The sequence below is a fragment of the Saccopteryx bilineata genome, chromosome 4 (genome assembly GCF_036850765.1).
Source record: "Saccopteryx bilineata isolate mSacBil1 chromosome 4, mSacBil1_pri_phased_curated, whole genome shotgun sequence".
Taxonomy (NCBI): domain Eukaryota; kingdom Metazoa; phylum Chordata; class Mammalia; order Chiroptera; family Emballonuridae; genus Saccopteryx; species Saccopteryx bilineata.
The window spans coordinates 292,229,096-292,244,892 of NC_089493.1; the positions used below are offsets into that span (position 1 = coordinate 292,229,096).

At 55.7% G+C, this 15,797-nt stretch overlaps 1 protein-coding gene across 1 annotated transcript; it reads left to right on the plus strand.

Annotated features, from left to right (window-relative positions):
• Positions 1–3: 3 nt before the first annotated feature.
• On the plus strand, positions 4–13,054 carry RNF40 (ring finger protein 40). The gene is made up of 20 exons (XM_066275705.1): positions 4–76; positions 185–385; positions 791–958; positions 1,092–1,233; positions 1,881–2,087; positions 3,449–3,570; positions 3,694–3,840; positions 3,933–4,007; positions 4,723–4,842; positions 4,940–5,119; positions 5,313–5,448; positions 6,291–6,412; positions 6,499–6,917; positions 6,998–7,115; positions 7,233–7,382; positions 7,559–7,771; positions 7,847–7,972; positions 9,480–9,620; positions 9,723–9,824; positions 11,830–13,054. Exons 2-20 carry the CDS (start codon positions 257–259, stop codon positions 12,004–12,006), a joined length of 2,994 nt encoding a protein of 997 aa, XP_066131802.1. The 5' UTR covers positions 4–76; positions 185–256; the 3' UTR covers positions 12,007–13,054.
• Positions 13,055–15,797: the final 2,743 nt, after the last annotated feature.

The following is a 15,797-nucleotide window of genomic DNA, read 5'->3' on the forward strand; positions in this document are numbered from 1 at the left end:
GCGCCTGCGCACTGTGCTGGGGGTCGTGATGACTGGTGAAGTCGAAGATGGCGGCGGTGGGATGATCCTACTGCCGGTGAGGGGCCCAGGTCTGGTGGGGGCGGCATGCAGCAGGTGTGTGCGGGGGAGGAATGGGGTGCGGAACGCCGGTCGCGTCCACGTCTATGCTCTCTGTCCTCTACAGGTGACGGGAGTGTCGCCGTCACCTGCCTGACGTCCCTGGGGAGACCCTGCTGCGCTCCTGGCCGCCGCGGCCATGTCTGGGCCCGGCAACAAACGCGCCGCCGGCGACGGGGGCTCGGGGCCTCCAGAGAAGTTGAGCCGAGAGGAGAAGACCACGACCACTCTTATAGAGCCCATTCGTCTTGGGGGCATCTCTTCCACGGTTCGTGGGCTCTTGCCTCGGCCCTCACAACTTGCCAGACTTCCTACTGTTTTTGCGCCCAAGTCGTCCGGAACCTCATTCCCAGTTCCTCAAGTTTAGTAGAATTTTTTTTACAGAACAGTCTGTTGCAAGAAAGCGAGAACTGACGTCTGCTTTCCCTTTACAGGAAGGAAAACAGGCTTCTAGAGGCTGTGTGCCTTGTCAGAGACTACAGAGTTAGGAAGGGGCAGAAGCAGACCCTCCTCCCAACGGAGACACTCTCTGTGGGTGTCATAGCCTTTCCAAGGCTGTTAGCAGTTCCGGGACGTTCCCCTCTCCCATCCATTCCAGTTGCTTCCCTCTTTGTCTGATTGGTATCTTGGGCCCTGTTTGACTTGCTCCTTGGTCCCTTCGTTTCCTTGGCAGGAGGAGATGGACTTGAAGGTTTTGCAGTTCAAGAATAAGAAGCTAGCAGAGCGGCTGGAACAGCGTCAGGCCTGTGAAGATGAACTCCGAGAGCGAATAGAGAAGCTGGAAAAGCGGCAGGCCACAGACGACGCCACACTCCTTATTGTCAATCGCTACTGGGCCCAGGTGAGTGCCCCTCTGCTTTCTAAGATCTAGCCTTCATCCGGCCACCGATCCTCAGCCTCCTCTCTTGGGAAGGACTGTTGTGCTGGGAAGCACCTGAAAGATATAAAACATTGTTGGTGTTTTCTCCCTTCAGCTGGATGAAACTGTGGAAGCCCTTCTTCGACACCATGAAAACCAGGGGGAGCTGTCTTCAGGGACAGAGGCATCTGGAACCCAGGAAGGGCCAGCACGTGATGAGACCCCACTCACAGAGCCAGGGACAGCAGAACTGAGGGGTAGGTCCAGAGCCCTAGGATCTGAGGAGCTTAATTAAGTTCTGGGAAAAGTCCTAGAGAGGAAGGGGCTTTGGTCCTAAGCTTAATTCCCCGCCTCCCGTGCGCACATGCACGCAAAATTGATTTCATGTTTGGGCAGCATAGTTCAATGTGTGAAAACAGGCTTAGGGATCTGAGTGACTTGGTTCATAGTACCTTTCATGTATTGACATTCATTTGGTTCAAAAAAGTATTAACGTTGAGTGTTGACTATGTGCCTGGCACTGATGTAGACTCAGGCAGATGTAGGTAAACAAAAAATATTATTATTTTTTATATAATAAACAAAAAATTATTCTAGCTATCAGGGAGGAAGTGATTATAAGCCAAAGTTAAAAGTAGAGGCCCGTGAATGGGAATGTTGTGTGTGGTTCTAATTTAGTTTGAGAAGTCAGAGCAGGCTTCCCTGAGAAAGTTACTGGGAACTCTGTGGCCTTGAGGAAATACCTCTTGATCTGAGTTGTTTTGCTTTCAAGGTGGGATAACAATGTACTCCAGGGGTCGGTTGTGTTGGTTTAGTGAGTGTTGAAGGGCGTAGTCTGGAACTTGGTGCAGAGCTGTGGTAACTGCTGCTGTTATCCTCATGAGAGTCCGTCCATCCCTTCCAGAGACCCTGCCAGTGCAGCTGCGGCCCCCACTCAGTGAGCCAGCCTTGGCTTTTGTGGTGGCACTGGGTGCCAGCAGCAGTGAGGAGGTGGAGTTGCAGCTGCAGGGCCGGATGGAGTTCTCCAAGGCAGCCGTGTCCCGTGTTGTGGAGGCCTCAGACCATCTCCAGCGCCAGGTGGAGGAGCTCTGTCAGCGAGTTTACAGCCGAGGTGAATTCCTTATGCCCCCACTCCAGAGGTGCCCATACCAGTTTGCATTTTTACGATGTTCTTTTCTCAGTGCCTCTAGCTGAGTGGTTTTCTTTTTTTTTTTCTTTCTTTCTTTTTTTTTACAGAGACAGAGAGAGAGTCAGAGAGAGGGATAGATAGGGACAGACAGAAATGGAGAGAGATGAGAAGCATCAATCATCAGTTTCTCGTTGCAACACCTTAGTTGTTCATTGATTGCTTTCTCATGTGCCTTGACCGTGGGCCTTCAGCAGACCAAGTAACCCCTTGCTCAAGCCAGCGACCTTGGGTCCAAGCTGGTGAGCTTTGCTCAAACCAGATGAGCCCTCGTTCAAGCTGGTGACCTCGGGGTCTCGAACCTGGGTCTTCCGCATCAGTCTGATGCTCTATCCACTGCGCCACCGCCTGGTCAGGCGATCTGAGTGGTTTTCAACCACTCTTTTGTGGACCGGCATTTGACCAGTGGTTGAAAACCACTGCTCTAGCCCAAAGGCACCCAGAATTCCCCCAAAGGAATAAATTAGCTATGTTCTCAGGAAAAACATTAAGTTTTAGATGGGAGCTGCAGCTTTGATTTCTCAAGTTGACCTTTAAAGAGATGGGTGAACCTTGGCCGGATAGCTTGGTTGGTTGGAGCATTAAGCACAAAGGTTGCCAGTTCGATCCCCAATCAGGGCACATACAGGAACAGACCAGTGTTTCTGTTTCTCTCTCGCTCTCTCTCTTTTCTTCTCTAAAATCTATAAAATAAATATATCCATATTATATATATTTTTTAAATAAAGAAATGGGTGAGCCTGACCTGTGGTGGCGCAATGGACAAAGCATCGACCTGGAATGCTGAGGTCACCAGTTTGAAACCCTAGGCTTGCCCAGTCAAGGCACATATGGGAGTTGATGCTTCCTGCTCCTCCCCCCTCCCCCCCTTCTCTAAAATGAATAAATAAAACCTTAAATAAAAAAAAAAGAAAGAAATGGGTGAGAGAAGTTGTTGGTTCTGGTGGGCCTCACCCTTTGGGCTGGATATCTTTTTTGTAGCACTTTGCACAGGTCTTGATAGCAGTAGCTGATACACCAGCCACAGCAGCAAGTGCCCAGGCTTTGTAGGCAGACAGGTTTCTCCCAGCCTTCTTTCACTCAAGCCTTGGCATTCTGGGCGGGTAGCTCTCCTGTCTGAGCTGCTGCCCTCCTTTGTGCAGTAGAGATAAAGACTCCTGGCTTTGTCATGAGAAATTAGCAAGACAGCTGGAGGATCACACTAGGCATATTGCAGACTCCAGAACGAGTTAGTACTTTCCCGCATTGGCCTGGACTTGACCCTGACTGCACCCCTGACTTCCCAGGGGACAGCGAGCCCCCCAATGAGGCGGCTCGAGCACGCACCCGGGAGCTGGGCCGTGAGAACCGGCGGCTGCAGGACTTGGCCACTCAGCTCCAGGAGAAACACCACCGTATCTCATTGGAGGTGGGCATTGGGTTTTGGGGGTTGAGATTAAACCTAGGGCAGGAGTTAGGTTACCTGGGCACCCAAGAATCTCAGGGGAGCAAGTCTCCTCATTGAAGCATCTGTTCTCTTTATTGTCCCCAGTACTCTGAGCTCCAGGATAAAGTGACATCAGCAGAGACCAAAGTGCTAGAGATGGAGACGACAGTAGAGGACCTGCAGTGGGACATCGAGAAGCTGCGCAAGCGTGAGCAGAAGCTCAACAAGCACCTGGCGGAGGCCTTGGAGCAGGTGGGCTGTGCATGTTTGCTCAGTGGAGCCAGAGCGGGCACTTGGGGCCGGGGTCTCCTCCACACTCATCTGTCCCTCGTTTCGCTCCACAGCTCAACTCTGGCTACTATGTGTCTGGGAGCTCATCGGGCTTCCAGGGGGGTCAGATCACACTCAGCATGCAGAAGGTGAGCAGGCATCCTTCTTCTCAGTCCCTCCCAGAACCCTGACCCTTGAAATCGTGCCCAGAATGAAGTACAGGCATCCAGTTATGGTCTCGGAGGCCCTTCGTTGTGCTCACGCACGGTATGGAAACACTTAGGTGCTAGGAACCGGGCATAGTGCACAACAAAATAGACAAAAAGCCAAGCTTTCCCGGAGCTTAGGTTCCAGATGGGAGAACGGACAAGAAGGAAGGAAACTAGTACACCGGTTGGTTATAAGTACCACAAAGAAAAGGCTTAGGAAAGGGATCAGAGGAAGTGTTGGAGGCGAGTGGAGTTCTGGCTGGGTGGCGGAAGAAGAGCCTCGCGGAGACGGCGTGTTTCCTCACCGTCCCGTTCCGCAGCCGACCTTTGCTCGCTCTCCTCGGGGTGGCTGCACATTTCCCCAGTGGTGTGGGGGTCGCTGTGCCCTGTTTCCTCTTCAATCAGCTTGCTCTTCAGGACTTCCAGGAAGACTTCTCTTACTCCCTGTCAGTTAGAAGCCTTGTTCCCAGCATTGACCATGAGTGTTGAGTTTTCTTCCAGTTGTCAGGGAGCTCTTAGGAAAGTGCTTAGGTCTCGCTTATCCCAGGAGCTTCGGAATACCTCATTTCTACACACGGAATTTGAGTGAGGCTTCTGTTAGGGAGGCGTGCCTCCTGGCCTAGCCCTGACTTCCCCAGCACTTCCCACTCCACAGTTTGAGATGCTGAATGCGGAGTTAGAGGAAAACCAGGAACTGGCCAACAGCCGCATGGCAGAGCTGGAGAAACTGCAGGCTGAGCTGCAGGGGGCTGTGCGGACCAATGAGCGCCTCAAGGTGGGCTGTGTTCGGGACTGGGAGGACCTGAGACTGCCCGGTGGGAGCTGAGCCCTGAGTCCTCTTGCTGGTTATTTTCGGCCGTCCCTGCCTTTAGGTAGCCCTGCGGAGCCTTCCTGAGGAAGTGGTGCGGGAGACGGGGGAGTACCGCATGCTGCAGGCCCAGTTCTCCCTGCTCTACAATGAGTCTCTGCAAGTGAAGACCCAGCTGGACGAGGCCCGGGGCCTGCTGCTGGCTACCAAGAACTCCCACCTGAGACACATTGAGCATATGGAGGTATGGCCCTGGGACGGGGTGGGGCCGGAGGTCAGAGCCAGACCCTGAGGACCAAGGCACGCTGGGGTCAAGCCCATGTCTGGCTGCCAGGGGTCCCTTGGGAATAAATTCTTTTTAAGCCACTGAGGCCTAGGGCTGGGGGCTTGCCAGGGTGCACAGGGCTCGTGTGGGTCCTTAATGGTTCGACCCCCAGAGCGATGAGCTGGGACTGCAGAAGAAACTGCGCACGGAGGTTATCCAGCTGGAGGACACACTGGCCCAAGTGCGCAAGGAGTACGAGATGCTGCGCATTGAGTTTGAGCAGAACCTGGCGGCCAACGAGCAGGCTGGTAGGTGGCGAGGACAGGGCGGGCAGGTCATCTCCGGGACGCTGGGCCCTGGTGCGGGGCTGCTGCTTCTCCGGATACAAGAAGGCTAACCCTTCCTGTCACCGAGCCTCATCTGTGTGTGGAAAGAGGGTGCTGCACCAGGGGCTCAAAGGCACAGGGAGGGTCAGACAGCTGAAGGGGCCGATGGAGCAGGCTGGGAATGAGCCGTCAGCCCCGTCGGGCTCTCTGCCCTTCGCTGTCTCCCTGAGAGGCTTCTCTTACTCTGCAGCATTTATTAGGTACAGCTTCTGAGCCAGGCGCTTTCTAGGTTTTGGGATTATAGGGATTATACCAGTGAGCAGAGCACAAAGACTCCCTGCTGGTGTGGGAACAGTGTTAGAATAGGGGAAGGCAGGTGAGGAAGAGGAGAAAAATAGAACGTGTTTTAGTGACAGGTATGCTAAGAAAAAGAAAGCAGGGGGGGAGACAGTGCCGGAGAAAGCATGTTGCATATGTGGACGGGGAGGCCAGAGAAATGTCTACTGAGGAGCAGACATTTGTTTAAAATCAAAGAGAAATAGACCACGTACGTTGGTGACTTTATTGCTGTGTGCTCCTTTGAAGGAAATTGGAAGTATTAAAAAATGTACGCTAGCAGAAATAACACAAAGGCAGTGTCGAACTACTTTGGGCGAATTTCCTTCAAGTCTGCATTCATTACTTTGATGAGCGCACATCATATGAGGCCTTAGTGTTCCTCTTCACAATGGGGGTGGTGACTCAGGCGGGCTCCTCCTCCCCCGTGAGGAGTTGGGCCCCTAACTCAGGGGCCGATCTGACCTTGGTTCCTGACATACCCATAGGGCCCATCAACCGTGAGATGCGCCACCTGATCAGCAGCCTCCAGAACCACAACCACCAGCTGAAGGGGGATGCCCAGCGGTACAAGCGGAAACTGCGGGAAGTGCAGGCTGAGATTGGCAAGGTGGGGAAGGGCGGCCTGGGCGGAGCAGTGGCCTGACCCCGGGGAGGCCTGTCTCCCTTCACCCTGCTCTCTCCTGGTCTTCGCAGCTCCGGGCCCAGGCCAGCAGCTCAACGCACTCTCTCCCCAACCTGGGCCACTCAGAGGACTCTGGCCTCAGTGCCCCGGTCCCAGGGAAAGAAGAGGGTGGGCCAGGCCCTGTCGGAGCCCACGACAGAAAGGAGATGACTTCAGTGCCTGGTGCCACCGTGACGACCTCAGCAAAGAAGGAAGAACCGGTCCCCTCTGAGGAAGATGCCCAGGCCTTAACCCCCGGGTCCCAGGGCTCCTCACGGGCCCGAGAACCTGAGGCCAGGCCCAAAAGGGAACTGCGGGAGCGGGAAGGACCTGGCCTGGGGCCCCAGGCTCTAACCTCAGCACTCTCGAGAGCAGATCGGGAGAAAGCCAAGGTGGAGGAGGCCAAGAGGAAGGAGCCAGAACTCCTTAAAGGTCTTCGGGCAGAGCTCAAGTGAGGCCCTGTCCCTGTCTTCTTCCCGCCCCGCCCGGAGGCCCCAGCCCCGCCCACCGAGCCCTCCCGTGCCTCCGCAGGAAGGCCCAGGAGAGCCAGAAGGAGATGAAACTGCTGCTGGACATGTACAAGTCAGCGCCCAAGGAGCAGCGCGACAAGGTGCAGCTCATGGCTGCTGAGCGCAAGGCTAAGGCTGAGGTGAGGTCCTGCAGGGCCTGCGGGAGATTTGGAGAGGCCGGCCCATGGGCTCTGACCGCAGAACTCTGGCCCAATGGGATCCATGACAATCGTGCTCCCTCCTTCTGGGGGCTGTAGGTTGATGAGCTGCGGAGTCGTATTCGGGAGCTGGAGGAGAGGGATCGGAGGGAGAGCAAAAAGATCGCCGATGAAGATGCCCTGCGTCGTATTCGGCAGGCGGAGGAGCAGATCGAGCACCTGCAGCGCAAGCTGGGTGCCACCAAGCAGGTGCCGGCCTCTGGGGACCCTCCTGCTCCAGCACGCTGGCGTTCCCTCTGCCTGTCCTGTTGGCTGCTTCTAGCAGATGGCCTGGCTCCACTATATTCTCTGCTCGGGCACTCCTGTGTTTTCCTCGGGGTCCTCCTGGCCATCGGCCACGTTCAGTCTGGTCCTGTCCGCTGCAGGAGGAGGAGGCTCTGCTGTCGGAGATGGATGTGACAGGTCAGGCTTTCGAGGACATGCAGGAACAGAATGGGCGCTTGTTACAGCAGTTGCGGGAAAAGGATGACGCCAACTTCAAGCTGATGTCAGAGCGGATTAAGGCCAACCAGATTCACAAGCTGCTGCGGGAGGAGAAGGATGAGCTGGGGGAGCAGGTTCTGGGCCTCAAGTCTCAGGTGCAGGCCCCTGGGCCTGGAGGGTGGAGCTGGAGAGGCAGGCGTGCCCAGTGCTGAAGCCAACCTCTCCCTCAGGTGGATGCCCAGCTGCTGACCGTGCAGAAGCTGGAGGAGAAGGAACGGGCCCTGCAGGGCAGCCTTGGCGGCGTAGAGAAGGAGCTGACGTTGCGCAGCCAGGCCCTGGAGCTCAATAAGAGGAAGGTGAGTCCCAGCTTGCGGGGAGAGCGACCTGGGAGGCTGGCTCCCAGCAGAAGTCAGGCTCACGTTGCATGTGCTTCCTCTGCCTGCCCTGTGCTGGGGCCTTGTTGTATTCGGTTCAGTTTGAGTCTCCCGATATCCCTGTGATGGCTTTATTATTATCCGTGAGGAAAACTAAGGATCAGGAAGTCAACAGATATGCTCAGGAAAGACTAGAACTGGGACTTGGTGGGTCTTCTTGGCTCCAGGACCCACATCCTGACCACTGCGTTGGCTGCTGTAAATTGGGGGTGATTATTCCTGTCATATAGTTGTGTTAAACCTAAGAAGTGTCACCCTGGCTGGCTGGTTCAGTGGATAGAGCATCAGCCCTGCATGCGGACGTCCCAGGTTAGATTCCGCAGTCAGGGCACACAGGAGAAGCGACCCTCTGCTTCTCTTCCCCCTTGTCCCCCTTCTCTCTCTTCTCTTGCAGTCAGTGGCTCGATTGGTTTGAGCGTTGGCTCCAGGAAACAGGATAACTGTTGATTCAGCATCGGCCCCAGATGGGATTGCGGGTGGATTGGGGCGCATGCAGGAGTCTATCTCCCCTCCCCTTACTAAGAAATATCTAGCTCATAGTAAAGGATTAAGATTGACATTCATTTTCATTTTCTTTCTCCACTGGGCTTTTTTCTTCTCTTGCTTCATTCATTTATTAAAACGGTATTACACATATCCTTGCTATGTATACCAGACCCTGTGCTGAGTGCTGGGGAGACCATGGGAACAAGAGGATCCTATTGGACGTAGGAACTTCCAGTCCTGCTGGACAGATAGTGAGCCAGTAATCCCACAAATAAAACAGTGTTATCACAGATCATGGTAGGTCTTATGAAGGAAACTAAGGTGCTATGTAAAAATAATATACAGATGAGGGCCCTGACCAGTTGGCTCAGTGGTAGAGTGTTGGCCCAGTGTGTAAAAGTCCTGAGTTCGATTCCCGGCCAGGGCACACAGGAGAAGCGCCCATCTGCTTCTCCACCCCTCCCCCTCTCCTTCCTCTCTCTCTCTCTCTTCTCCTCCCACAGCCAAGGCTCCATTGGAGCAAAGCTGGCCTGGGCACTGAGGATGGCTCCATAGCCTCCACCTCGGGCACTACAATGGCTCTGGTGGCAGCGGAGCAACGCCCCAGATGGGTCCCGTTAGGCACATGCGGGAGTCTGTCTGCCTCCCTGCTCCTCACTTCAGAAAAATACAAAAAGTAATAAAAATAATAATATAAATATGGACTGACATTTGAGCTGAGGGAGTTGCAGTGAAAGTATGTTGGGGGAGTTGGGAGTAGAGCAGTGAGCCCTGTGAAAACTCAGGAGAGAGCATGCAGGGGAGGAACTAAAAGTCCCATGAAGGAACTGAACTTGATCCCAGGAGCTAGGGTCACTGAGATGTTTGCCACTGGCTTCTGGACTGTGGTGCCTGACCCCTCAGCTCAGGAGAAGGGCGCCTCTCCCTGTCTCACCCACTACAGGCCGTGGAGGCGGCCCAGCTGGCCGAGGACCTGAAGGTGCAGCTGGAGCACGTGCAGACTCGGCTGCGGGAGATCCAGCCCTGCCTGGCGGAGAGCCGCGCTGCTCGGGAGAAGGAGAGCTTCAACCTCAAAAGGGCTCAGGTGTGCCCGTGGTGGGGGCGGGGGCCCGGGCCAGCGGTGGGGCCTGGGGGCTGTGGTTCTGGGGGGCTCCTGGCACTTAGCCTGGCCCGTCTCCCACATCAGGAGGACATCTCCCGGCTGCGGCGCAAGCTGGAGAAGCAGAGGAAAGTGGAGGTGTACGCGGACGCTGACGAGATCCTGCAGGAGGAAATCAAAGAGTACAAGGTGGGGCTGGGCCGAGGTCTAGACTCTTAGATGGGGGTGGTAAGAGTTTCATTGGGGGGTCTGGGGACCCCAAAAATAAGGTTGGGTGGCAGCAGAGAACCTGCTGTGGCAAAGCAGACAGCTGATGGGGCATTGTGCACAGAGTGCGAGCCATTGGGCCTGGGGGCGGAGCACACCTCCGCTCAGAGCCAATGACATTGACCGACTCTCAGTGAGGAGCAGTGATGGCGGAGCAGACCTCTCAGAGCTGTGGGCAGTGACAGTGGGGGGAGGCCCCAGGTAACTCCCGCTCTCGGTGAGGAGCACTGATGGCGGAGGCTGGCGGGGCTAGGAAAAGTCAGGGGGGCCTTAACCAGCTCTGGGGGCAGCAGGCTTCCGAAAGCAACATGAAGAATGAGTCAGAGTTGGCTGCAGAGTGGGGCTGAAAGGTTCTGGCAAAGGGGAAAGCAGCGGTGAGGCCCCAAGTGAGGAGGGACGCTGGGGACACTGGAAGGCAGAGCGTGGGTTTTGTGCGAGTGGCACGCCTGGGGGCATCGGGCAGGGCAGGGCCTGAAGGGGGCACTAAACCAGGTTGGCGGTGTGGAGACCTGAAAGGGCTTTACAGTGGAGAGTGACGTGTTCCCGTCTGCTTTTTGCTTTGGACTGGAGTAGCCAAAGGCAGGGGAGCGTGTTAAGCTATTGTAGTCGTTGAGGCAACAGCTCTGCTGTTCTAGTCTAAGGGGTTTGAAATAAGGAGAGGAGTTTGGGAGATGAGAGGCAGAAATGCTTGGATTCAGGGGTGGAGTGAATGCAAGGAGGGAAATGGAGGAATTGAGAACTGGGCACCTGATCTGAGAAACTGGGTGGTTGACAAGTGGCACTGAGTGGGGTTAGGAAGACTGCGGAGGAGCAGGGATTGGTAGACAATTTTCAAAGATGCTGAGAACAAGGTGCCTGCGGGACATTTTGGGGGGCAGGTCTGGCGATCAGGGACTTGGGGGCTTGTCAGCAGAGGCCGAAGTGGAAGTGAGGGGCCGCGGCATGGAAGGGACGGAGCTCATTCTCCTCCCTTAGAGGAAGAGAACCCTGTGGATGGGGAGGGAGGGGAGGGATGTCGAGGGAGTTGGGGGGGGGGGAGACTTTCCAGGAGGCGGGTGAGCTGAATCAGAGCTGCCGGGAAGGCAGAGGAAGCGAGTGAGGAGAGAAGCCCCTTGAATTTGGCGGCTTTGGTGGGAATGGTTCTTGGGTAGGGTGAGGGTGGTGGTCAGATTACCTGCACACTGATTAGATTGAAGAGAGGGGTTAGGGTAGGTCAGTAAACGGTAAAAGCCTTTGGAACAGTTGAGCCTTAAAGGAGCAGAGGCCCTTGGAGGCAGCGTGGTGGAGAATGGAAGGGTTTCTCAGCTTGTCATATGCTGAGAGCTGAGAAGGAAGGCGGTGGGCTGGGCTTGGGTTTCAAGTAGAACAGGAGGCACGTTGAGTTGTGGGAATTCCTTTCTGCAGTTGGAGGAGAGACTGGTGGAGGTGGCTGGTTTCAGGGCAGGAGTGGCGAGTTGTGAAACTTGCAGGGACTCACAGCAGGCTCTCCCAGGTGAGGGTGGAGGACAGCTTAGTTTCAGCGGTCTGCCCTGCCCAGCTCTGACTTGAGCAGGTGCAGGTGAAGCAGACAGTTGGCTTAAGCCCAGATTGGAGTTTTTCCAGAGAAGGCCGGAGGGAGAGAGATGAAGCCCGAGGACAGAGAGGCCCAGGCTGAGCCTGTGGGTCATTGGCCTTGAGAGGGAGCATGTGACTCCTGGTCGTCACTGCCCAGGTTAAAATCCAGACTGCTACTTTGTAGCTTTGAGACCAGCTTCTGAGCCTCAGTGTCCTGTGGAGAGTGTCCGTCCATCCTTACCTCCCGCAGTTCTGGGGAGCGTGAGATGGCACTTGGCTCTATGATGGTGCAGCCAGGACCACCTTTGGCTGTGAGCTTGGGGTCTGGGCATCATCAGGATTGTTCCCGAACTGATAACTTTGCCTGCCCCAGGCGCGGTTGACCTGCCCCTGCTGTAACACCCGCAAGAAGGATGCAGTCCTTACCAAGTGCTTCCACGTTTTCTGCTTCGAGTGCGTGCGGGGCCGCTATGAGGCCCGCCAGAGGAAGTGCCCCAAGTGCAATGCGGCCTTCGGGGCCCACGACTTCCACCGTGTCTACATCAGCTGAGCCCGAAACTCGGGGGACTTTGGAACACCCGTGGACCCTGAGGGCTGTGCCCCCAGTCCCTCTCCACCCTGCATCCTGTGGCCCTATCCTCTTCTGGACCCTGTGGATCCAGCCCTTCCCCATCTAATTGGTTTGGGGTCCCCAGTACATACTAGTGAGGGTGGGATAAAACTCAGTTCCACCTTTTCCCTGGTCCGAGTTGAGGCACCCACCCTGCAGTAAAAATCTGCTCTGAGACACCAAGGGGCCCAGAGCATCCACCTGAGTTTCCTGGAAGCTGGATCCAACCCATCTCTGTCTCAGCACTCCATCCTATTCCTAAGGGGTAAACTCCCCAGGCTGTGACTTCTCATAAAAGGGGAGACTCCCTGCCTGCTTACACAGCCACAAGTGAGGATGGGGGGTGGGCCAGGTGCCCAGCCCCTTGCTGTGAGACGGCCCTGGAGCCCAAGGAGAGTATCTTCACTCTGTCCTCAGGCCTGGGCAGGGTTTCCCCTCCTGTCGGTTTCCCTGGGCTCCTGTCTGGCTTGTCCTGCTAAGGGCTCATTTCCTTGTGTAGAGGCTGAGAGCATGGGCACAGCCCTCTTTGGGAAGCTTTACTGTTGCTGCAGTCACCTTGCTCTCATTTTGGGAGTGCTGACCAAGATCGGTTTCAGCTCTTGCCAGTCCCCTCCTGACATCTCTCCCCAGTAACATTTCCACCTCATGCTTCCCAAGGCTCCAGTGGGTCCCTATCCCTTACCCAGCTTTCATCCAGGTGGCCTTAACTGCAGTGGAGACAGAACTTCCCAGGAGGGGAAGGGACAGCCTGGCCACAGGGCCTACTTCCAATCATTCCAGGTAGAAGAGCTTCATCTAACCCTGTGATTTGAGCCGGTACCCATGATGCTTCCTGTGCTGCCTGCCCAAGCACAGTGGGCTGTGAAGTTAGCGGGCTGGGTGGGAAGGTGGAGCAGTTGACAGGTGCAAGGGTCCTTTAGGACCCACAGCCACTGCTCTGGAGATGTCTTGCACAGACTGTGTGTTATGAATAAATGTCCAACCCTCATCCTGTGGTCTGAGTAGCCAGGTTTCCTGCCCTAAACCTTGTCCTCGGTTTTAGCTGCTACCCCCATCTCGGCATTACACTGCCCTGCCTGGGTGTGAACCTGCCACACCTAGACAGATGAGATGCCCTGTTCGTGCCCACCCCAGCACCTAGTTATGCTTCATCCACATGGCTGCAAGGGATTCCAGACTGGGTTTGTGGGAGGAATGTGAGCAGGTAAAAGGACTAGGGGTCATTTATTCGGTGCTAGCCTGTACTTCACTAGGAAGGGTTGATCCTGCCGGCCCCTGGCTCTTCAGCGCGTGGTCGCCAACCTCTGGCAGTCATTGGCTGCTGGAATGCTGGAAAGCCTCGAGCTGCATTCTGGGAAATGTAGTTCGTTATTGGCACCTGGCAACCAGGTCCTCGGAGAGGTGAGTGAGCCCGATCCTGGTTGTGTTTGGCCAGATGTGGTCCTGCCTCCAGTCTGCGGAGCGTCCCTTCCCCCAACGACTTAACCCACCCCTCCCCCTCAGACGAACAGACTGGGACACCTCAGCGGGTGAGGGTGACTTTTATTCGTTGCAACTGTGCTAGCAGCTGGCTATTATCCTTGGAACCGTTTGGAGTGTCCCGGTGCGCTTCTGGGTTCAGCGTGTTCTCGGTTGTCACAGAAAGCCATCACTGAAGCTGGATCAGGGCTGCGCTAAGGCTGGAGCTGGCTGGGGCAGGTGCGGGAGCCACAGGAGCAGCCGCGGGCTTGGCACCGGCCTCACCTTCACGCGGTCCTGTGCACTTGGCAGGCGCGCCTTCACCGGGGCTGGCGACCTTGTCAGTCTGCGGGCCCCACCTGGCGCTCAGGGTTTCGGTGGGGCCGCAGAGGTTGGGCCAGGTTGGACTGGAGACGGACATGCGGGCTACAGTGACTTCCTGTGCTGGGCTGGACGCTGTGGGCACGCTCGCCGAGGCACGGGCCGCAGCTGGAGATGACATCGAGCCACCGAAGAAATGTGCGTGGCCTGGGGGCAGCTGTGGCACGGGTGGGGAAACGCAGCGTATTGCATCATAGTGAGGCTGTTTGGCCCTGAGGGGCGTGGCACCCGGGCTGGGTCCAGGTCAGCCAAAAATACTCTGTGAGCCCTACCCTCTTTCCCAGGAGTCACCTCCCTGTGCGCTCCTTAAATAAATGCAAATGGCCTGACCTGTGGTGGCGCAGTGGATAAAGCGTTGACCTGGAAATGCTGAGGTCGCCGGTTCGAAACCCTGGGCTTGCCTGGTCAAGGCACATATGGGAGTTGATGCTTCCAGCTCCTCCCCCTTCTCTCTCTCTCTCTCTCTCTGTCTCTCCTCTCTAAAAAAAAAAAAAAAAAAAAAATGCAAATGACTGCACATCACCTCCCCAAATAGCTCCCCTAGGCCAGTCTCCACAACCAGAGGCGCTAAAAATTCCTGAGTCCTCATACCTGATCAAAGTAAGCGTGGAACATTCTCTCAAACTTAAGCCCAAGGGAATGAGACAAAGATGCCAGAATTTGGCCCTGGCCGGTTGGCTCAGTGGTAGAGCGTCGGCCTGGCGTGCGGAAGTCCCGGATTCGATTTCTGGCCAGGGTACACAGGAGAGGCGCCCATCTGCTTCTCCACCCCTCCACCTCTCCTTCCTCTCTGTCTCTTCCCCTCCCGCAGCCGAGGCTCCATTGGAGCAAAAGATGGCCCAGGCGCTGGGGATGGCTCCTTGGCCTCTGCCCCAGGCGCTAGAGTGGCTCTGGTTGCGAATGAGCAACGCCCCAGAGGGGCAGAGCATCGCCCCCTGGTGGGCGTGCCGGGTGGATCCCGGTCGGGCGCATGCGGGAGTCTGTCTGACTGCCTCCCTGTTTCCAGCTTCGGAAAAATACAGGAAAAAAAAAAAAAAGATGCCAGAATTTAGTGATGGGAGCAAGTGCCGATGCCACCGGAAGAACAGTCAATTCTCCACAGACTGGTTTGCAATGAGCCTGCCCAGTGCCGGGAGGATCTGCCTTAGGAGTGGTCAGGCCTCTGCAGCCAATTTTGACCTCTTGACAACTGCGGCCTCAGTAGCTGGGATACCCTGGGTTCCTGGGATGAGCGGACCAGAACCGACCTCGGATGACCTTTTGGGAGTGAGAAGATGGCCTCCTGGTGAAGATGCCTGTTTTAGAACTGGGGCTGTGGTTGACCATAGGGTCTAGTGGAGCACTTAATGTTAACCAGTCTCCAAAAATCTCCCTCAGGCCTTGTGGCTTTACATGCTCCCGGTCTTCCTCGTACCTTACTATTTTCTGCTAGTCCTTTTCCTAGACTCCTTTCTGCTCTAGCACTCTTCCTGGCCCATGGCTACAGCCAAGTTGCTACAACCCAGTTCTCTTTTCTGAGGTCCAAACCTGGAGTGCAGGTGGGGGGTAAGATCATGTCACTCCTTAAAAATCCTCTCCTAAGTTCCTCAAACAAGATGCTCTACACTCTGGCCTCTGCTGTCGACCTTTCTGCCGTTCCCACCCCTCTAAGTTCTAAACCCACAGCCCACTGTTATGCACCTGCTACCCCGGCCCTAGTCCTTGCCTACACATACTATTTCCTGTTCCTGCAGCCCTCATTCCTTAAGGCTCTTTCTTCCGTGGTTTTCTGGCTCTGCTATGGCAGGTACCCTGTGTGGGTCCACAGCCCCTTCTGCTAAGTCTCAACAAATCACGACTCTGGTGCCTGTTCTTTGCTGTAGTCTCCTCACTTTACTGAGGACTCCTCCTGT